The sequence below is a fragment of the Ochlerotatus camptorhynchus genome, unplaced genomic scaffold, assembly GCF_037179485.1.
Source record: "Ochlerotatus camptorhynchus isolate MF236.1 unplaced genomic scaffold, CSIRO-AGI_Acam_v1.1 ptg000077l, whole genome shotgun sequence".
NCBI lineage: Eukaryota > Metazoa > Arthropoda > Insecta > Diptera > Culicidae > Ochlerotatus > Ochlerotatus camptorhynchus.
In genome coordinates this window covers 9,575,531-9,599,488 of record NW_027040567.1, presented here as the reverse complement: position 1 = coordinate 9,599,488, position 23,958 = coordinate 9,575,531, and the positions used below count along the sequence as shown (strand labels likewise).

The 23,958-nt window shown below is 41.0% G+C and overlaps 1 protein-coding gene and 1 pseudogene across 1 annotated transcript; both read right to left on the bottom strand.

The window, feature by feature from the left end:
- Positions 1-6,170: 6,170 nt before the first annotated feature.
- LOC135697681 (uncharacterized) lies at positions 6,171-8,498 on the bottom strand (annotated as a pseudogene).
- Positions 8,499-10,423: 1,925 nt separating this feature from the next.
- LOC135697618 (pancreatic lipase-related protein 2-like) lies at positions 10,424-11,658 on the bottom strand. The gene is made up of 3 exons (XM_065217401.1): positions 11,502-11,658; positions 11,270-11,432; positions 10,424-11,197 (listed from the first exon to the last, which is right to left on the bottom strand). Exons 1-3 carry the CDS (start codon positions 11,569-11,571, stop codon positions 10,471-10,473), a joined length of 960 nt encoding a protein of 319 aa, XP_065073473.1. The 5' UTR covers positions 11,572-11,658; the 3' UTR covers positions 10,424-10,470.
- Positions 11,659-23,958: the final 12,300 nt, after the last annotated feature.

Genomic DNA, 23,958 nt, shown 5'->3' with positions numbered 1-23,958 from the left:
AACCACTGTATGTTTTCCAAATACCGACTTAATTATAATTAATTTACATTTTGTACGAGCACATAATCCGGTATTGCAATAATTCGATCTTCCATTTTGTTACTAGGCCATACTTTACAAGATTTCAAATTTAGTCCGTTTAACCATATACGCAAATTTCCTGAATTATTTAATATGATATTCGTTCCTACCTTGTATCCTCGTCGCCACTTGTAGGATTCAGGATATTTCAAGATTCATTAGGATGACAGCGGAGTATTAATATTAAACAATTATCTTCATTCACGCCCACACTGTATTTTGCTCCCGTACATGTTCTCACTACAAAACTAACTGTCCGTCTTCCCTATGCTTACTATTATTTATGATTTTCGATTTTCATATAATCACCTGAGGTGTACGACCCTACATGACCCAGGGAGGGTTGGCCTGGCAGAGGTGGTTTAAAAAGCCGTTGATATTCTACTCGCTGGCACTGTTGCAGGAAATTATTCGGTTGGAATTCTCGTTGAAGGAAATGTCGGAGCCATCTTGGCGAGAATTGCTGCTAAAGCTGATTTCATAGTCATCATAGTCGATGCATAGCCAAGAATGAATCAGGGCTCGGAGGAAATAATAAAAATTGTTACCTGATCCGAGTAGGCTGGCGTGTTCATCCACTAAAGAGTTAATATTGTTAGCAGAATAGGGAGTGTTATCTGAAGTGGCTGCGGTCTTGATCTGTCTGCACACTAAGGAATCATGGAACGTAAACAAACATGCCATGTAAAATTAAGTGCCCTGAAACTGAAACATGCAACTCGACGAAAAGGGCGTTTGATTGAACTGATTTTCTCGTCCTTTTCAACTGATTCTTATGTCAAAACGGCCGCTTGCATGTGTCGGTCTCAGGGCACTGAAATTTACCTGGGGGGACGTGCTGTCAAATCAGCCTACTGATCATCTTGTATGAAACTGGTTACAAACGTAAACAAACGCTGTAGGTTTCTTATGGCTTGTTTACGTTTGGAACCAGTTATGCGAGGTAGGCGACGATTGTTCGTATTTGACAGGCCCCCCTTGAAATTAACATGTCTTTTTCGTACACACTTAAACAAAGACCCTGTGTTCGGTAAAAAAATTTACCGTCTTAGATCGGTAATGCTAAAAATTACAGATGTTTCGGTATTTTCTTGCTTTATTGCTGACAACTGTAAATGAAATGACCGAATTAGGGTAAATCAGCTTCATCACTGACTTCTGTGAAATATTTTACTGAAGTTTCGGTAAACAAAGCGTTCCGTTACTGAGTTCGGTAACGGTCTCGGTAAACGTCAAATCCACCATATTGTGATTTTCGATCGACTTTGAAAACGTTCGTGTTTGTGAAAAATAAAAAGGTAAAATTATGGAGGTTGTGATGCAACACCGAGATGAGCGAATCAAAGATATTTTCCATAAGTAATTAATTTTCGTAAATTAATACCGATTACAGATGGCCGATGTTGTTGCTCGTTTTTTTTTCCGTCGGTCCAAGTTCTACTCCCGGTGGCGACGATCTAAAAATAGCATTTGGAATCTTCATCCAATACTTCCCCTGTTTCCAGTGTAGCGCCGTATTATTCCAACAAAAATTTGTTTTTGTTCATTGGTGGAGCAATTTGCAACACTAACACATTGATCACGACTGTAGCCAAATTTTTGCATGCATTGCAGTGACCGCCACCTTGAAACAATATTAAAGCAAATTACAGTTGAGTCGGTTACCTTTTAAAAAATTACAGATCTCTCGGTAATTTTCGATTTACATATCGTCCTCAAAATTACAGTTCTCCGGTAAAGTCGACTTCAAATCAAGCAATGCACATCGGTAAACGTTACCGATCGTTCGGTAAATTTGACAGCTAATTTTGCTGATCCAGTTTACAGATTTTTCGGTAATCCCAACAAACAATTCACAGTCACAAATAAGCATACACATTGAATAAATCCTGTATAACAGTGCTGAATAAAACAGGATGTCGAATTATGTGCTGAAAAAAGCTCATTGAGATCGAAAGATGCGCCTTTATTCCACCGTTTGCTCTGATATGATTAATTTACTTATTAAAAGCTTTATAAACGTTGACTGTCTTCCTGATTCAGAACCAGAAGTTTGATCAAATAACAAACTGAATAAGTGTTATTTGCGCATACATTGTCGCTTTAATTCGACTGTTTTCAATTGCTTTAATCAAATGCTTTATTAGACGTCTTATAAATGTTTTCTAGCTCCATTATTAGATTTCATTGCATTGCTTAACAATATTGCTGAATAAAGGTGAATACACTCAGCATAATAGCTCTTATACCACTATACGTCGATGTTTTAATTGCATGCTTTGTAAATGCTTTACAAACGGCGTATTCATTAATTATTCCACAACACTGCTTCAGGTTAACAACAAAACGAAAATGGTAGCATAGTGGTTACTGTTTCCGCTTTCCAAGTAGAAGGTCTAGAGTTCAATCCCAGCCTCAACATTTTTTTTTATTTTTTTTCTACGCCTAATTAATTTAAATCGTAATCATAAATCGTATCACTCACGACAACCAATTCATAGATCTATCGAAAAGAATAGCATCCTTTCCATAGAAATTAGAGAGATGGAGAGGTAACGTTGGTCTAATGTTAAACAACTATGAATGAATTAATCATTCTCATATCTCCTTGAATTAGCTAGAGTTACGGCTGGAAGTGCTGATAGGCTTTCAGATTCAAGCTTTTATTGCTTATTTAGCTGCCCTTATGATGTATTCTAGGATAGCACGGATGGCAAGGCAAGCGGCTGGTGATCGGAAGGGTCGTCATGGTTCGAATTCCATATAACGACATGTGTGTATGTATGTCTGTAATAAATTTACTAGATCCTGTTTGTATGGTGGATGCGTGCTTCGAAAGAAATAATAACACAACAATCACTAACGAGAACAATTCTGCTCTGTGCTTGCTGTGTTTCTTATTTTCGGATTAATTATCCCGTAGTTGAATAATCGTTTAATAAAAGTATAATAGTGTCTAATTAAACATTATTTCACATGTGAATCAGGCGTATATATACACCTTTATACCAACAATCAATACGAAACTAACGATTTAAAATTGGCTCACTACTTGACTAGCCTATTGGTCCCAAGCAAACGATTAACGCACCCCATTCTAGTCGAAATTCTAGTACTACGAAATTCTAGGTTGACAGATAAAATGAGGGGTTATTGGTTTTTCCTATGTTTCGAGGGGTGAATCGATTAGCTTGGGACCGAAGAGCGTACCAGAGCTGAGCCAAAAAGTGGAGCACCTTTCTTCGGGACCTTCTGGTCTTAGAGTTACCTCTATGTTTATACCATCGCTGTTTAAGGAAGTAATGAATAATCAAAAATTTGATCGAATAAGCTCTGTTACAACTTTTGTAAGTCGAATAAAAGCTTCTCGACATACCTTATTCAACACCAAATATTTCGATGTTGTGGTTGAACAAATTCTCCAGATTTGAGTGAACAAAGCCTGAACAGAAGTTATTATTAAAAATAGTACAAGTATTATTAAGCATGAAGTGGAATAAAATCGTCAAGAAGTCGTTTCTTCAATAGGAAATTGTTTGTAGGGATGTTCTCGATTACCGAAAACATTACCGACCGTTCAGCTGTTGAGAATTCGGTAAATGAATTACCGACGTCGGTGATTTTTTCTAAGTGTGTAGTTTGTGGTTCCCCCGTAATCTTCCGGGGTATGGACAGTTTGGCCCTTGTTCATCACCGGTTATTCTGCTTTCTTCCGTAGTTATTTCATTCATAGGGGAATACGCACAAGCGTCCATTTCCGTCCCTACTTCTTCGATCGTGTGGAAACGACGTCCATAATTGTTCTAATTTGTAGTCATTTGTAACATGGATCTTTACTTCTATGCCTTCAATTCTACTAAAATCTGTTCATGACGAAAAAAGTTACAACTATTTGGACGTTTTCATCAACTAAGATTTTTTTAACGTATCACTTAATTGCAACTTTAGGCTGTTCATCAAAATCCGATCATAATCAGTATGTCTTCTGCTACTCTATTCGTGGAAATTTCATAATTTTGGGTCACTCATTCTGAATCTGAAGTCAGATTAAATTTAAATTAACGTTTTCGTATCTTTAAAACCTTTTTTATGCGAAAATGGATCAATGAAAATGCTGAGGTTTTGACAGTAAAGGGTGATACGGTCAAAATTTGGTCAAGGGAAAACGCGTGTAAATCGGTGAAATCGTTTATTTAAAAAATCAAATTAAATTTCTTTTTCAAGTTCAATTAGTATAAAATTCAGGAAAAATATTCAGTTAGGCTTTTCCAAATCCGAATTGCCGGGCCTTACGCTTGACCCCTGCCATCAGATTTTGTACAGCCACCTTGTCCACCTTCTTCACCGCAGAAAGCCAGTTTGCCTTGAACTGCTGCTCGCCCTTAGCAGTTTTTTTGGTCTTCTTTAGGTTCCGCTTGACAATAGCCCAGTATTTCTCAATTGGGCGGAGCTCTGGCGTGTTGGGAGGGTTCTTGTCCTTGGGAACCACCTGCACGTTGTTGGCGGCGTACCACTCCATGGCCTTTTTACCGTAATGGCAAGATGCCAAATCCGGCCAAAACAGTACGGAACAACCGTGTTTCTTCAGGAAAGGCAGCAGACGTTTATTCAAACACTCTTTCACGTAAATTTCTTGGTTGACAGTCCCGGAAGCTATGAAAATGCTGCTTTTCAAGCCACAGGTACAGATGGCTTGCCAAACCAGATATTTCTTTGCGAACTTTGACAGTTTCATGTGCTTGAAAACATCTGCTACCTTTCCCCTTCCTTTTGCCGTATAAAACTACTGTCCCGGAAGCTGCTTGTAGTCGCCTTTGACGTAGGTTTCGTCGTCCATTACCACGCAGTCAAACTTCGTCAGCATCGTCGTGTACAGCCTCCGGGATCGCGCTTTGGCCGTCGTATTTTGTTTATCATCGCGATTTGGAGTCACTACCTTCTTGTAAGTCGATAGTCCGGCTCGTTTTTTGGCTCGATGCACGGTTGTAGACGATACACCCAGCTTATTTGCGGCATCTCGGAGAGAGAGGTTAGGGTTTCGCTTGAAGCTACCGGCAACTCTCTTTGTCGTCTCAGCGGCTTCCGGTTTTCGATTTCCCCCCGATCCAGACTTCCTGGCTGTCGACAAACGTTCCCCAAACATTTTAATTACATTTGTAACGGTTGATTTGGCAACTTTTAGCGATTTTGCCAACTTTGCGTGCGAGTAGCTCGGATTTTCGCGATGCGCGAGCAAAATTTTGATACGCTGCTCTTCTTGCTTGGACGGCATTTTGACAACTGAAGAGTGAATTCCAAAATCAAAATAGGAGCAACATTCTACACACACACACCTTCAAAATGAGGGGTGTTCAGGTTTTTTAAATGCAAAATTGAAAGAAATACGTCAAGTTGATATTGACCAAATTTTGATCGTATCACCCTTTATCACTTAATTGCAACTTTAGGCTGTTCCTCAAAATCCGATTATAATCAGTATGTCTTCTGCTACTCTGTTTGTGGAAATTTCTTAATTTTGGGTCACTCATTCTGAATCTGAAGTCAGATTAAATTTAAATTAACGTTTTCGTATCTTGAAAACCTTTTTCATGCGAAAACCGACATTAATGGATCAATGAAAATGGTGAGGTTTTGACAGTACCACAGTATTTTACATTTTATCGTCCATATACAGTAGCACCAAAAACATGCTTTCACGGTGCTCCTCTGACCGCTATTATAAAAAAAAATAGTTTCATCAAAAGTGAGTACCCCAATCGATTTGTTAGATCATTCTGCATCTCTGAAACAAATTTAAAAAAAAATCATAGGGCGCATTTTTGAGTTACACCCTTTAAAGGCGTAACTGCATAAATCTCACTAAAAACAGTAAAATGCCATCACATATGCTTATTTTGCATGCAACATGACATGAAATGTCGATTGCAGAGTGTTTACATATTAATTACATGGTTATAATTTGTAACGGTTGCTAATTTTTGGAATAAAAAATTAATTAATTCCAAAAAAAGTTAATTTAAGGCTTAAGTTTTATTTAAATTAACTGTAAACTAATAAACCTAAATATAAATAATGAATCTCAAAGTGGTTTAACACAAATGACGACTATTGTAGTCAACGACAGCACGCAGAAGTTAGATTTGTATATCTTTGATGTTTTCGTGGTCTTGTATCTTTCCCAAGTCAATAAAAAGTCGCTGTGAACCGATTCGGACGCCTGCTCGTTGTGCCAACCCAAACCTCGTCCAGTTGCGTTACAAAACTCTTTCACATGAAACTTGGTTACATGGTATTTGGACGATTTGGGTAGATGCAACATTTCCCAGTATTCGACAAACTTATAAATATCTTCTTCAAATCCGGGTACAAGTTCGAATGAGAAGCATTTCTTGAACGCATTTTGAAAGTGTTTCAGGACCTATAAAAAGTAACAGTCATTTGTTTTATACCTGCTGATCGAAAAACAACTGTACCTTACATCAACATAGTTTAGCAAATCTTCGTTTTCTCGGAGAACATCGACAGCATCAAGGAGACTGTGACATGCTCGTCCTGTAAAACAGTATGTTCGCTGTTGATGTCGTACATGAGCCTTTTCGATCCATAAATCTGCCCAGTCTGGACTGCTTGAAAAACCATGTTCACGATCCCAAGTGTCACGTGAAGTGGAGGCGGAGGGCATACCAGCAAAACAGGAGTGCTGTCTTGGCCGAAAACCAGCGGTGGTTTAATGCAGCTAGCATATTTTTTTTTACGATTTTTGGAACATGGGTCTTTATTGGAATTTTCCCGAATGTTTTCAATCGTTCGGGGCACTCCACTTTGCAATGCAAGGTTTGATTTTTCTGTTACACAATATGGACAAGGGTGGATCGATGAATGCGCCATTATTCCAATAATCACGTTAATGATCTTTAAATCACCGGCAATAATCGATTCCAAGTGATTCAGCTTCAAAAGACCATTCCAGATTAGAAAAATATATTCATATTTTTCGGCAAGATTTGGAGCCAATGCCAAAATATGGAGGCGTTTCACGTTGCTGTCTTTAAAATAATCTGCGGAATTATTTTGGGTTCTGGATACAACAGAGAGAGTGATCTTAAAAAATCCTCCTCCACCGTCGATACCAAGCTTAATGAAAAGTTCTTCCTCACTGGCGTGTCTACTTTTCTTGATTCGTTGAAGCAACTCAGGTATTATTACAAAATATAACTGGAACATCAGCGCATTGACAGCGTCTTCAGCTAGAAAAGAGCATTTTAATTTAGATTTCTTTAAAATATGTACCTTTTTGAGTTTTACCTTTGGCTATTTCTCCTAGCTCTACAATACTAAACAAATCTCCAAGCTGTGAGTTCAGTTTGGAAAGCTTTCCTTTTAAGCCAGTTTCAAACCTCACTCCACCTCGTTTTAAACCTTTCATGATGCCTGTAAATCAACTAACCAATAAGCAAATCAAAAGCTTCGGCAAATCCTAAATAAAATATTACCAAGAGTCTTCCGCATGCTCAAGTTATTCTCCGTCTTCACTTTGAACATATCTTCCGTCCGCATGCGTTTCCGTTCTTTCAAAGATACAGTAGAGCTTTTAGAAATACGGATGGTTTTCCTCGACGATTTGATAAGCGAATGTTTTCAGAACCTGTATGAATCAAATAAAACGTTAAAGCTACATTCTGAAATACATCAGTTACTGTTTTACCAGAAGTTGAGACTTTTTCGGCTAGAAACTTTGACACAGCTGCTTCTGATGCCTTTGGTGGAGAATTATTTTCTTTCAGAATTCTTGCTAAATTTTCTGAACGCTCAGTGACAGTACAAACGTGATTCTTCCCTCGTCCGATTTCCGTTAGACAAGTATTACACATCCCAAGTAGCATTGCAAGTTTTATCGAGGTTTTAAAGCATTCTACAAGTCTAAATCATAGTCTCCAGAACCCTCATAAAATTCAAATTGTTACTTGGGATGCGTATGACCTCGCGTATGACTTTAGTAGTGTTTAAATAGCTCGGTATTGAATTACGTTAGTTTTCCTTTCTAGGAACTGTTCCCGGTAGATTTTTACCATACTTTAACTGGGCAGCCTCACAAACTTCACAAGTGCACTTTGAATTTGTTCTCGTACTCTTAGAATAGTTAAACTTGTATTTATGTAGGACCACTTTTCTGCTATTTCCATTTACAAGGCTGCAACAAATCCGACACTTGGCACATATTGAGGACGGATAATACCACTTGCGAACATCAATATCGCTTAAGTAATGATCCCTAATCACTTGACGTATTGCAATGGAGATCGGTCTAACGTTTTTTTTTATTTGAAAGGCTTAAAATGCACACTTTTTTTTTGTTGATTGCGTGATTATCCATGATAAAATTTCAAGCAAAACACTGCAACTCACAAAAGGCACATTTGTCAATAACGTTTGTCAATGCCTACTTGTGTTCTCTAAAAAAAAAGATAATGTTGCGATTTGAATATGTAAAATAAGAATACGTGATGGAATTTCCCTGTTTTTAGTGAGATTTATGCAGTTACGCCTTTAAAAGGGCGTAACTTGAAAATGCGCCCTATGATTTTTTTTAAAAATTTGTTTCAGAGATGCAGAATGATCTAACGAAACGATTGGTGTACTCACTTTTGATGGAACTAATTTTTTTATAATAACGGTCAGAGGAGCACCGTGGCTGTGGTAGGTTCCAAAATTGACCGTTCGCAGCCATCTAACGCCAGTTGTTTTGCATTGTCTTTTGTCTCCCTATCCATCCGTCGGTAGCAATAAATCAAGTGAAGTGGCAAATAAATTTGATTTGTATGTCCGAAAGATACACGGCGAATGAGAACGACTCAAATTTGAGTTTAGTTCACTCATAATCGCCAAAAGTGCAGGAACTCAGCGATGAGTTAATTTGCCTCATGTTTTCCCAGGTTTTTCCAGGATTTTCCAGGGAAAAATTCCCGAATTTGAGAAAAGTAAAGATTGGATTCCCTCAGTCTATTGGTTCTACTCCGACACTGAATAAAATTTTCGTCAATTTCCTCATTTTCCGGCTGATTTTTGAGGTTTCCCACAGGAAACCATGAGACAAATTTTACTCATCGCTGAGTTCCTGCACTTTTGGCGATTATGAGTGAACTAAACTCAAATTTGAGTTGTTCTCATTCGCCGTGTAGCCAACGGTCGTGTACGTTGTGTGAAGTGAATATCACGAGTGGTGAAATATCGTGCTCTTTGACTTATTCACATCTTCAACTGGAAAGTTGAAACATCAGCAGTGTTGGGGTGCTAAAGTTTTCCTCTGGTTTCTGTGCGCCGTTCGAGGTACGAACAGGAAGAAATACCTTCGAATCCCGGCAAATACATTGGCCTATATTTAGGCGTAGTTTGTACTAATTTAAAATCTAATCTAAAGAGGTTTGAGAGGTACCTATTTAAACATGTGGTTGGAAAAGTAATTACGTTTATTGGTTAAAAGTGCTCAACTTTCCTCCAGTTTACGGACATTTCGTTTGTACCGCTTCATTCAATAGTTACTGAGTGGTCGAGTCCATCGCTGGTTCTTTCATAAGGATTGTGTTCTTAAGGTGATTCGCTGTTACATCCTTATTCTCGGAACCACTTCGAAACGTTAAGTGTACAAATATAAGCTTCTACGACATGTGCAACATTCAAATTGTTACTCCACGATTGCTGCACTGCAGTATACATGAAGTAGCAATTTCAGGTGAAATTGGGCACTGATTTCCAAGGTTTGTGTAATTGAAAATTCGAAGTGGAAGTGCATGTATAGCCTACGAGCGGCCATTTGTGGACTCTACAAGAAATCACCTTAAGGTATTCTTTCAGAAGCTCTGAATGGGGGATAATTCTGAAATACTTGCTTTAGGATTCCTCCCCCCCCTCATAATTGTGAGATGGAAATTGCATCCACGACATAGGTGGAGCGTGGAGTGATGAACAGTTCGCCATGTTTCATTTATAGACTGACAATTGCTTATATGAGTAAATAGTTACAGTTTCGTAAAAGCCAATTGGGACGTAAAAAAAGACGAAGAAAACGAATGGATTCAATGCAAATGACGATAAACGAGTACCTCACAGCAGTGCTTCCGAACACTCACTACCAAACTACACCGCAACAAGTTGCATATTAGATAACAATTTTCAATCACGCGAAAAGACCAACACGCCTTCCAGCCAAACGTTCATGATGTCACTCTATCCGTCATTCGCCATGTAATTACTATCTAAAATGCGTTTTTTCTATATCAGAAGAGTCGAGGTTTTCACAGCACCGTTTACTGGTCGATGATGAGTGAGATAAACGAGACGTCTATGAACTTGAAATTTATTCTAGGACAATTTTGTTCAGTATATCTGTATTCAATAGTTGTAGCCCAATGCATAAGGGGACTCTACTGCCGTTACCACAACGTAGATTCCTTTTTCGTTTTCCCACTGCGGAGGATCACCGCCGAGTAGACCTTGCTGTTTGAGGTTGTAGCATGTTTTCGTTTTCAGTTCATTGTAGTCGTCGCATCGTGCACCCCAAAAGCCTTTGCAATCCTTAGAAAGGGATTCCATAAAGTACTCGACCGATCGGCCATGACTGCAGGATTCCGTTGCGCAACCTGGTTGTTTCTTCCCGTAGTTGAGGTAGAAGTCCACCCGTCCGATCGGGTGAGGATAACCGGAAAATTGAGTACTGGTGTGTATGACTTCGACGTATTCTGCATCATCTGGACTAAGTCGGCTTTCCGGTTCATCCTCGAAGAAATTGATCGATGCTGGATCGAGTCCGAAGATGACCTTTATCTTTCCTACACTCACAACTCGACCGGCATTTCCGGCAATATGGGCACCTAGACTATGTCCTATCAAGTAGATATGGTCCATGGTTGTCATGCTGGAACGAACCATACGATTTATCAGTTCCGCAACGACATGACCCACGGCCAAGGTGTACTGTGAGGCACGTAGGTACGCTTCAGCAGCTCCCGTGTTCCAGTCCACTCCGATGATGTTGTACTGCCCGGCGGCCAAATAGGCTTCCTTGACTCCGCGAATCGCCAACGACGTGTAATTGTTCATCCAACCGTGGATCACAATGCTGCAATGCATTTGGATTTGCAGTAAATACCGTGAGGTCTGTGTGAGACAGATTCCGAAAATTATTACTCACCGCAGTGGCAGACTGCTGTTGTAGAATGAACGAGACAACGTTCCAACCGTGTCAACCGAGAACACGTGAGGCTCATTCACCGACAATGGCGTGTACAAGTAGAACCGTACGTCGCGTTTTGCACTGAAATTACTTCCAAAGCCAATCCTATTGGAACCGATCGCTGTAAATGGATGTAAGAGCAGCCTTACTAGTTGGATGTCAAGATTTTCCATAATCGAGCAATACTTACGAGCAACATCTTCGTCTTCAGCGCGTGTTCCAAGAATCACAATGCAAACTATAACGATTTTACAAAGCATTCTGCAGGTCACACAACCGTTTCAGTTCCGGACGAAAATTGTAATGTCAAACTCTTACGATTGAAAGTCTACAAAAAGACAATGCCATCCGGAGTCACCCAACAGAACGGAACTAGCTTATCACTTCACCTCCCGTCGAGCAATTGTTGGTAACGTATGTTAAAATGCAATGCACAATTGGTCTATTCGAACTTTCAACCACACCGGTTGGCACTGTCTGCTCAACTGCCAAATAATTTATTTATGCGCGTTCCCCCAAAACTAGTAAACCTTCAAAACTTTCGCGGGATTTTTTCTACGACACGCTTCATCACCGCACTTCCGATCGTCTGCGGTCGCTCGTGGTTTCAGCGATAGAAGAGCCATAAAAAACTGATCCACCGCAACAAAATGCCGCAGCTAATTCACCTTACAGTAGGCTTAAGCAAACCCCACACGCATCAATATATTGACGCGAAGGGGAATTATTGACAATAATATTGATGATGTGAATTCAGAAATATTGTCAATCTCGATATATTGACGTCAATATAGAATGTATTGACAATACGATTATTGTCAATAAAAGTAATCGTGTAGGGTCCACTTTATGGGATTGATTATTTGACAGAACTTCAGTTCCATCGAATTGCGTTTATTGTAGGTCATCAATCGTCTTAGGTCATGAACATCCGTTTATCATAAAATAAAACGATTGCAATACTTATTCTATTAATAGATGTGCGGCATCTATTTTGGGCATTATATTTTGGTGTCATTTTCATACAGGCACATCTATCTATGAACCGGTCACTCATTAGCATACATCTTCAGTGATTTATGGCAAAGCATTGCCGGTAACTAAAGATGCAGCATGTCATCGGGTGGCTACAGCGAAAGTAAAGAAAGGCTTAATTTTTCGTCAAATGACAACAAAAATAGGTAAATATGGTTTTGTTTGACCGACAGGCCAGATCTAGGCTGTCTGGTCAGTTTTTGGGTGTTGCATAAGGTTTGGAGATGGACTCATTCCATCTTAGATGCAGTACAAACAGCGAGGAATGGATTTGATGTGTTATCAACAACGGTCAATATGTTATGCCGGATGCATGCGATGGAAAATTTAGACTTACTCACGGAAGCCAGATAGTTTTGGTCGTACAGGCTTCGGATAGCCTAGTCAGTAAAGGCACGATTCCCACGTCTGGAATTTTCTCGATTTTCTTGGGCATAGAGAATCATTGTGTTTTGTGATATTTTGCAGAGAAAACCATTTCTCGAGGACTTTTTCAAAAGGACCTATGTAACATTTCCCGCATAATGAGAAAAACTAGGTTGAAATTCGACAGATAATTTTTAAACTGTTTTGAAACAATACGTACATATATCAATACTAATTTTGTTGTAGTCAGAGCGGTTCCATTTCAAATGACGAATATTTTTCAAAGTTGTTAACCGACCGTCACCGATTAAGTTGAATTTTTACACAGTTGTTTGTTATTGCTCAACATGCTACTTTACACATTTGGTTCCTTAGTATGCGCATGGGCATGAACATGAGCATGATTGACCACCCACGGTTGCTACTCTGTTATTGCCAGCTCAGCTGTGTCTTGGGACTCAATGTTTAAAACTGGTGATCTAAAACTAGGCAACACCAGCGGCGGCCGTGCCCGAACGCAGGTCAAGACAGGAATGGGTAGGAATGTGTTGACGTGACACTCGCTTTGATGGAAGCCTAGAACACCGCTGTATGTTGGATAAAAGGGTTAGGATTGCAGCAGGATCCGTTTTGGTAAACGATATGTTGAATTGATGTCCTTACGATTCAATATCGGGAAGGAGGTTGGGTTTGAACCCACGGTCTTCTGTTCAGTAAGCAAAAACGTTTGCCACTCCTTTTCAATCATCGAGTTGTTGTTATTACCATGTAGTCATATTAACAAATGAAACAATTGAAGGATGGGCCTGAGATTAAACTCATGATGATCTGCTCAGTAAGCAAAAACGATCACTTTAAGGCCACCGAGCCCCTCATATCACATAATATAGTTACTCAAGTTGCTGTAACCATTCAAACCCGGCACCGACAATGACGACAATTTTCGTAAAATACACGATAACAAACGTGTTGACCACAAATCTCTTTGATAAAGGACCTGTGACCACGTTTTTCTGCTCAGTAAGTAAGTCACTGCGACCGACGATCTTTCAAGCATGAGCATGAGCATTGACGACCATACATTTCAGTAGTTGCTACTCCGTGATTGACCAGATTTAGCGACATTTGCACAAAGAACCATTTGAGTGGGGCTTGGGAATAGCAATCCATTCTCAGTGTACAAAATCCGGATAATCCATATTTTTGAGGTCAATAACGGCGCCGGCCACGTTCTTACGGTCATCGGGGAGGGAAAGGATTGTTATTTCATCAACCGTTGCTACTAGAGACCGAGTATACCTCTGCATCTCCACGGTTGTCACGGGAAGGATGTTTTTGTTGTTGGGAAGGGTAAATTAGATCTGGATTCACATTGGAAAATGATGCGATCTTTTAAAACCTGTTAAGCAAATGACGCGACCATATCAACTCAGTAATGTAAAGAGGCTCGGGTTTTGACCCACGATCTTCTGCTCAGTAAGCAAAAACGGTCGCTCTAAGGCCACCGTACCCCTTACATCACAACAAGCTACGACCGACGATCGTACATTATAGGTTACAAGAAGCTATTACAATAACATGAAATCATCCAAAGTACTTAACAATGTCTTCCGAAGCGATTTATAATATACTTATTACAATAGAGGCCTGGATATATTAACTTAGTAATGTAATGAGGCTTGGGTTTTAACCCATGATCTTCTACTCATTAAGCAAAAACAGTTGCTCTATAACCACCGTGCCCCTTACATTGCCACAATCTACGACCGACTCAACAAAAAGTTATTCAAATGAAGCGACGTCTCTGCAATCAGCAAACAATGTCTTCCAAACTGGATCACGCATACACCCTTTCATTCATGGTTAAAAACTATTCAACTTTTGGGTTATTAAGTGCGCTTTATGCTCTCGGAACCCAACGACGGTGGTTTATTCTGTTGTGGGAGAGCTTGGGATTAAACCCATGATATTCTGCTCATTAAGCAAAACCAATCCCTCCAGGGTTATCGAGCATCTCACAACTAAAACACTTCACGACAAAATATGATTAAAATTCCACTTGGTATGTAATGAACAACAGAGATACGCGATAATTCATATAGTTTCAGCGGCTGATGGTTAATATTTAATATACTAACGGTACTGCCTACGGCGAATACGACGGAGATTACGACCGTGACTACGACGGCGAATACGACGATGAAAACATGCGAATTTGTAATGTAACGAGGCTTGGGCACGAATACACCCTTTGCGAAATTTCAAACTCAACATACGCAACAACCGAACTACACACGTCGCGTGAAAATCAAGATCAGTGACCGATTTATCTTTAAGATAATTAAATATGACAATTTAACCCGGTTTGCAAACAAAATCGAACCGGTTTTTTTATAATTACTTTGTTTGTACAGGCTCAATCGAATAAACTTTACAGAGCCGGAAATCGAACTGGTTAAAGTTACAGATATAAATTCCCTCTAGAGTTTACAGTTACTTCACAGCGATATAAATGTGGAAAAGCGCAGGCAAATTAGAAAAAAATCAAATGATATTACGTTGCTTCTTCCAGTTGTGTTTTGATCCTGTTATAAATATTTATCATTGAATATATAATAATAATAAAATATGACCTGGGATTTATTCAAACTCATACTTCACGGTGGTGCCATTTACACAAGGATAAGCCTCTACAACCGATGCTCTTTTAAAACTAGAGACAGAAAAGCTACGAAAAAGCGCTTATGTCTTCATTAAGTTCTACTTTTACGTTCGTTCGTTCGTTGTTTCGATTTGGTGCTTACGTAAGACGGGAACAAAATCCATAAAACTTTCACATTTGCACATGATTTAAGCAATCGCGACCGAACTCTTTTGCATTTCAAAACGATTGTTTTCTAATTCATATTTCGTCGTCAAAACCACCAAACCCCACAATCAAACATGACCCACCATGACCTACGGTGAGTCTTCAAGCACAGCCCTCGTGATCATGTTAAGGACACACCTAACAACACAACAAAAACTAATCGGTCAAGTTCAAAGCTTGCATGTTTGATCACAACATTTATTTTCTTAACGAATCATGCTTCAACTTGAAAAAAAAAAATCATAATGGAGCAACTGTATAATGATGAATGTGTGAGTACTGACCACGTTTTGCGTCCATTGCTGCAATGGAAGCGCTCTGACCCCCGTTGGCAAATCTGGCATACAATGAAACCACTGGAAGCGGCTCCAGTACTAATGGAGGAGGCTTTTTGGATAACGGAAGATAAACTGTTTATTGTGTTGTACCTTTTGACTATAGTTTTAAGATGTATTGTATAGTAAACAAGAATCCTCGGCCCTGTAAAGTGAATTCGGTTGAGCCTTATCAAATAAATTAATAAACAACAATATTCGTAGACACCTAACCGTAAAAAACTCAAGGAACATGCTTCATGCGATCGAGGTCATCCCTCTGACAAATGGGCACGATGAAAATAAATCTCAAATGTTCCCCCGAAGGGACGCATCCGCTCCCGCAAACAATGCATCCGCTCTCCAATCCGGCGCAACTGGCATCCCGCCCACACATGCCAACACCACCATCAGTGGCGCAGCACGCGCGGGCGAGCCACCAGCCACACCAAACCGACCATCAAACGCACTGCCCACAAAAGCAGACACGTCCCCTCGAAAATGCAATCGAGAAATGTATAAGAACAATCTTCAACTGGAACGTACTCACCAAATTAATACATCCGGGAGCGCATTCTTTTTTTTTTTTTTATTAATTACTTTATTTGTACAGGCTCAATCGAATAAACTTTACAGAGCCGAGTTATCATTTTTGTTATACATTATTGATTTCTTATATTTAAAGTTAAAGGAGCTGGACCGGATACTCGCGGTTGTCTCGAGGTTAGTGGGGGGGATTCACAATTTTTTTTGGATGGGAAAAGGGAGAGGGAGGTTTGAAATGTGGTTTACGATACAAATATTTAATTAATCCTAAAACATGAACTAATTTCTATTCATCTTGAAAACAAACATAAAAAAAACCCACACGTACAAAATACAAACTAAACACAAGGTTAATAAAACTTACAATCTAATGTTAATATTCTTAAAGTAAACATATATGAGTTTCATAAACTCCAGATCGCGTCTAGCCAAAATATCCCGAACTGGAACATTAGGTTGTCTACCTCGAGCCCGAAGGGAATCGTACAGTTCAGATCTGACTCCGCGATGCTCAGCACAAGACCAAATAATGTGATCTGCGTCCTGGTAACCTTGTCCACATTCACAGAGACTGCTGTCCTTCAGCCCAACACGGAACAAGTGAGCGTTTAACGAATAGTGATTGGACATGAGGCGAGACATCATACGAATGAAGTCTCGACCCACATCCAACCCCTTGAACCAAGAACTCTTCGACACCTTAGGGATGATCGAGAATAGCCATCGTCCCAAACTCCCTTCACTCCACTTATTCTGCCAGCTGACGAGTGACTGTTGACGATAAATGAAGAAAAATTCATCGTAGGCGATTTGTCGATCGTAAATATCGCCTTCCATAGCGCCCACCTTAGCAAGTGAGTCAGCCATCTCATTGCCCGGAATCGAGCAATGAGATGGGACCCATGCAAAGGTGATGACAAAAGATCTTAAAGATAAAGCACTTAAAAGCTCTCGTATTTTCATGAGAAAATACGAGGAGTGCTTTACCGGCCTCATAGAGCGAATAGCCTCGACAGAACTGAGACTATCCGTAAAAATAAAATAATGATCTGGTGCAAGTGAGGCGATCGTTTCTAGCGTATAATGTATTGCCGCCAGCTCAGCAAAATATACGGAACAAGGAGCTTGAAGCATTCGAGAGGCGCTATGAAATTCGTTAAAAATACCAAAACCAGCGGACGACTCTATTAGTGATCCATCTGTGAAGAACGATCTTGCGGAATCAACTTGGCCAAACTTTGCAGCGTAAATTGACGGAACAATCATGGAACGATGATGTTCTGGGATCCCACGAATCTCCCGCGTCATGGATAAATCAAAACTAACTGAATTGCCGAAGTCGGAGAAGCATACACGATGAGGATTATGCTGTGAAGGGCTGACATCCTGTGTTATGTACACGTAGTACAATGACATAAAACGAGTTTGAGGGTTCAGCTCAAGAAGCTTTTCAAAGTTTTCGATTACCAGTGGGTTCATAACTTCGCAACGGGTGAGGAGCCTGAGGGACAATTCCGAGAACCGATCCGATAGTGGCAACATGCCCGCCAACACTTCTAGACTCATCGTATGAGTCGAGTGCATGCATCCTAACGCGATACGAAGACAACGATACTGGATACGTTCCAGTTTGATGATGTGAGTTTTAGCCGCCGACTGGAAACAAAAACTACCGTATTCTAAAACCGATAAAATCGTTGTCCGGTACAACGTTAGAAGATCTTGCGGATGGGCTCCCCACCACGTTCCGGTAATTGTTCGGAGAAAATTGATCCTTTGTTGGCATTTTCGTCTCAGATACTCAATGTGGGATCTCCAGGTGCATTTTGAATCGAACCAGACCCCAAGATATTTGAAGGACATAGAATGAGTGATCGGTTTACCCAAAAGTTGAAGCTTTGGTTGTGCTGGGCTATGCTTCCTAGAAAAAACGACCAACTCAGTTTTCTCCGTGGAGAATTCGATACCTAGCTGAATAGCCCAAGTAGACAAATTGTCCAAGGTATCCTGTAAGGGTCCTTGCAGGTCGACCCCTTTGGGCCCTGTCATAGACACTACGCCATCATCTGCAAGTTGTCTCAACGTGCAATTGTCACTTAGACAATTGTCAATTTCTCTGACGTAGAAATTATACAAAAGGGGGCTTAAACATGAGCCCTGGGGGAGACCCATGTAACTAAATCGAGAAGCTGTAGAGTTTCCATGAGAAAAGCTCATATGTTTCTCTGACAGCAAATTGTACAAAAAGTTATTTATTAATGGAGAAAGGCCACAAGCGTGGAGTTTGTCTGAAAGGACTTCAACGGATACTGAATCAAAAGCCCCCTTGATATCCAAGAATACAGAAGCCATTTGCTCTTTTTTAGCAAAAGCCAACTGAATTTCTGTGGAAAGCAACGCGAGACAGTCGTTCGTTCCCTTGCCCCTACGGAATCCAAATTGAGTATCTGAGAGTAGGTGGTTCGTCTCAACCCATTTGTCCAAGCGAAAAAGGATCATTTTCTCCAACAATTTTCGAATGCACGATAACATCGCGATGGGACGATACGAGTTATGATCTGAAGCGGGTTTTCCAGGCTTTTTAATGGCTATAACTCTCACTTGCCTCCAATCATTCGGAACAATATTGAGCTCCAGGAACTGACAAAACAAGTTCAACATGCGCCTCTTAGCGACGTCTGGGAGGTTCTTCAACAAGTTGAACTTGATTCTATCAGCCCCCGGAGCCGAATTGCCACACGAAAGGAGCGCGAGTGAGAGTTCCAGCATTGAAAAAGGCTGGCTGATCTCGTCTACAGAATTCGTCGTTTCGCGAGGAATCATCTGTGCCGGCACGGAATCAGGACATACTTTTCGCGCGAACTTGAGAATCCAACGATCTGAGTACTCCTCGCTCTCGTTGTTCGAAGACCGGTTACGCATCCTTCGCGCCGCGTTCCAAAGCGTATTCATCGACGTTTCGCGCGATAATCCGTCCACGAATTGCCGCCAGTATCCGCGTTTCTTGGCTTTGATGAGGCTCTTGAGTTCGCGTTCAAGAGCCGAGTACGCTTCGAAATACACGGGTGTTCCACGTTTCCGGAAAAGCTTAAACGCGTCGGACTTTTTACGATAAACCTCAGTGCATTGGTGGTCCCACCAAGGGGAAGGAGGTTTCCTACGCAAAGACGTTCCTGGAACCGGCCGAGTTTGAGCTTGAAGCGCGCTGTCCAAGATCAGATTGGAGAGGAAGTTATATTCCTCCAACGATGGAAGCCCTTCTACCGACGACACGGCTTCCTCTATCGCGGTCTTGAACGTTGTCCAATCGATATTACGAGTGAGGTCGTACGCGACGTTAACGGATTCCGACGGATTGAACCCACTGGCAATCGAAATGTTGATCGGCAAGTGATCACTACCGTGGGGATCCTGGATCACATTCCACGTGCAATCCAACGTTAATGAGTTAGAGCAAAGTGTGAGGTCTAATTTACTTCCATTCGAAGATGGTCCAGCCAAACGTGTTACTTCTCCATTGTTAAGAATTGTCATATTGAAGTTATCACATAGGTCATATATAAAAGTAGAACGGTTGTCATCATACAGTTCCCCCCAGCCTGTACCGTGGGAATTAAAATCTCCCATAATCAACCGTGGAGCAGGAAGTACTGAACATATATCTGAAAGTTGTTTTCGATTAACAACGGCTCTAGGAGGAATATAAACAGAAGCAATACAAAGGCTCTTACCTTTAATAATAGCCTGACATGCGACAACTTCAATACCTGTAAATTGTGGAAGATTCACTCTATAGAAAGAATGGCACTTTTTGATTCCCAAAAGTACCCCTCCTCCACGCGAATCCTCACGATCCAGTCGAATAATGTTAAAATCATAAAAAGGAAGATCTATATCTGAAGAGAGCCAAGTTTCACAAAGAGCAAATGCATCACAATCATTATTGTGAACTAAAAACTTAAAAGAGTCTAATTTAGGAATAAGACTTCGACAATTCCACTGTAGAATAGTGATCAAATCCCCGACCTCGTTTGGAAAATTATCCATCGAAGGAAATGATTGCTGCAATGAGGGGCCACTTCAATGTCAATTGCTTCAAGAGGGTCTTCACAGTAGGAAGCATTGCCAGAACAATGCTTTTGAGAGGATCAGAAATATTCAGGTACTTGAGAATATCGTCCACAATTTTATCAAATGAGAACAACCCAGATGAAGAAGGGGCTTCTGTTCTTAAAAATGGGACATCAGGGGTTTTGGATGTCCCCGGGAGAGGTGGAAAATCCTGGGTATAGTCAGTTCTTCTGAATCCAGGAGGAGTAGAAACTTCCTTTTTTCCACCACTCCTTGATTTGGGCAAGCTGATTTGGGGTTCTTCATTCTCAACTTTCCGCGAACGGATGCGTTTTCGTTTCCGTGCTGAAAAACAGAAAGAAGCTCCCTCCTCAGCCAAGTCAGAGTCAGTCTCGTCATCTGACAAAAGAGAAAAGGGATTTTTGTCGTTGGTCGATGGCGTGGCCGTCTTAAGCATTTCTGCAAAAGACTGCCGGGAACGTTCCTTAAGTGAGCGTTGTAATTTCTCCCCGCGTTGTTTGTACACCGGGCATGACGAGATACCATGAGGAGTTCCCTTACAGTACACGCATTTTGGTGCGGTAGCTGCACAGGTGTCATCCCCATGCTTCTCTCCGCATTTGGAACAGCGTGCCTTGCTGCCACAGTGGGAGGCCGTATGTCCCAACTGCTTACAGTTTTGGCAGTTCATGACCCGGGGAACGAACAAACGCACAGGTAGTCGAAGTTTTCCCAGCTCGATGTAGTGAGGAAGGGCTGAACCAGAAAAGGTCACACGGAACGAGTCTGTGGGGGTAAAACTCTTTTTACCCTCGCTGACAGATACTGAGCCCAGTTTTTGGACATCCAGTATCTTCACCGGAGGAAGCAAACGGTTCTTGAAACGGCCAACCGCCTGCTTCTCCAAGATCTCGGGGGTCAGACTCGCTTCGGTGACCACACCTTCGATCTCCACATCACGAGCTGGGATGTAAACTCTGTACTCGAGCGTGAAGAGCTGGGAGGCAGCTATCTCGTTAGCCTGCTTCAGGTTAGAGACGGAGACACGAAGTTTATTGTGCCTAACCTTCGTGATTTCAGTCACGGCCGAGTATCGCTTCGTCAGATCATTAGTAATTTGCATTACATTCAAAGGTTTGTTTCTGGGCTGAAAGTAGACAACCCATGGGCCAGTCGAGTCATCTGGATAGGCTCGCGATCGGGGGTTTATCTGAGCCTGTCCTTTGCCAGACTGAGACGATGAACCAGGGAGAGATGACGTACGTTTTCGACCCTTCTTGCCATCGCGTGGCAAAGTGGTGTCATCTTCCGACAAAACGTCCATTTCGTCTTGCGACAAAATGTCCATTTTGCCGTACTAGTGGGAGCGAAAAACGCTCTACCACTGAAACGATAATCACTCGGACACAATACACAAAAAAAAAAAACTACAAACACAGAACACAAACTTAAAATTTAACTGTGGGCGAAAGAGAGAAACAAGAACAAAAACTTATCTGATAATCCTATACTACTACCACCGAGCGTTTAAACGGCAGCAGCGGAGCGACGCGCAGCGTGGATGATCTTCGATCAGCGTGTGCGGGCGGTCTTCGTTGGTGTGTGCTTATGTGAGGGTCGGCACTCAGCTGAACACACGATGATAGATGAGCGGTGTAAATGCGGAGGCAGATGCTGACACTCGATGACGATGATCCGTGTGCAGGTATGCGTTACCACGCACCGATGGTGCGCAAAATGGTTGGCGAATTGGCAATCGTAAAAACAATTTTCCTTCCGATGATGCCGAAAACGCACTTTCTTCTCAGAAAAAAACTCACTTTTAGTTAATTATTTAGCTGGGAACTCTAACCGAGAAAAAACTGACAATTTAAATCAAGCGAATAGCGAGAAAACTTCCAAAATAGCGGAGCGCGAACTAAGTCGACCGTACTTCTTGCTAGGACGCAGTGGAATGGGGAGCGCATTCCCGATGCTTATTTTTCTCTAGTCACCCCTTAGCAACTCCTCCTCCAGCGCTTCCAACCGCACAATAACTAAATATCGAGAGAGAGAGAGAGAGAGAGAGAGAGAGAGAGAGAGAGAGAGAGAGAGAGAGAGAGAGAGAGAGAGAGAGAGAGAGAGAGAGAGAGAGAGAGAGAGAGAGAGAGAGAGAGAGAGAGAGAGAGAGAGAGAGAGAGAGAGAGAGAGAGAGAGAGAGAGAGAGAGAGAGAGAGAGAGAGAGAGAGAGAGAGAGAGAAGGATTAGTAATTTCCATTTAATTCCACTATCTTATTTGCTTATCCTTGACAGATACGCGTATTTCATCTACAATGTGCAGACTTCTTCAGTGTCTGGTCAGTCGAGTATTAGTACAAGACACTGAAGAAGTCTGCACATTGTAGACGAAATACGAGTATCTGTCAAGGATAAGGAAATAAGGTAGTGGAATTAAATGAAAATTACTAATCCTTCTCTCTCTCATTATACAGGTATTCCACTAAGACGCCCACATTATTCAGGAACTAAATATCACTTTTCTTTTTCAAGTCACTCTGTGCACAAAAGCAATGTTCATCGCAAAAACCTGATAATTGATCAGTGCGGTCGAGTCACACCGGCAACAAAGGAAAGCGAGAGCACACCAGGCACCTAATGGGGTGTTTACATCTGTGCGGATTTTCTCGCGCTAGTGTACTCGCCAACTAGCACGAATTTCAGTTGCTCCTGAAATTTCATGCTGGTAGACGCTGATGCCCTGTTTACATTATGCTGGTGGGCTTTTTTTGCTAGCAGCTAACTCATTAGCGCTAGTGAAATAGCATAAGTGTAAACACCCCATAAGAAACAGGGCGAACACATCAGCACATACCATTCTAAATCAAATTATCGTGCCTGGAACACAAAACTATTCAAATGCCAGCACAAAGATAGCCCGAGCTCAAAAATAAAAAAAATAAAAGCACGCAGCGGAGCAAAAACACACAACCGTTCTCCAACGCTTCTCAAAGCGGACTGGCCACTGCAATCGACGATCTTTCAAATCCAAAAACTAAAATCTACGAAAAAGCATTTCATATACAGTGCTTTGTTAGCTCCTTCTCAAATTTTAGGCTGACAAAAACGGGAAACTGACAAAATCGGGAAAAAATTTCTCAATGTTTTTTTGATTTAAATTATTACAGAATAATGTAATTCTTATAGGGTACGGGGTGCTATGGGATAATATGACCAACAGCGCTTATTTACGTGTTTTGTAAAACAAATTTAATGGAGCTCTACTCATAATGACTAGAAGAGCTGCAGAACAGTCATCTGGGAAATTGTTTATATCAATTAACGTTTTAATACTACGAGAAAAAAAACACTGTTGGTCATATAACACCGGGGTGTGTTTACCCCACCTTGTCCTACATATGGCTATTATTTGTAAAAACTCTCCTAAAGCATCAAATAATTAAAATTAA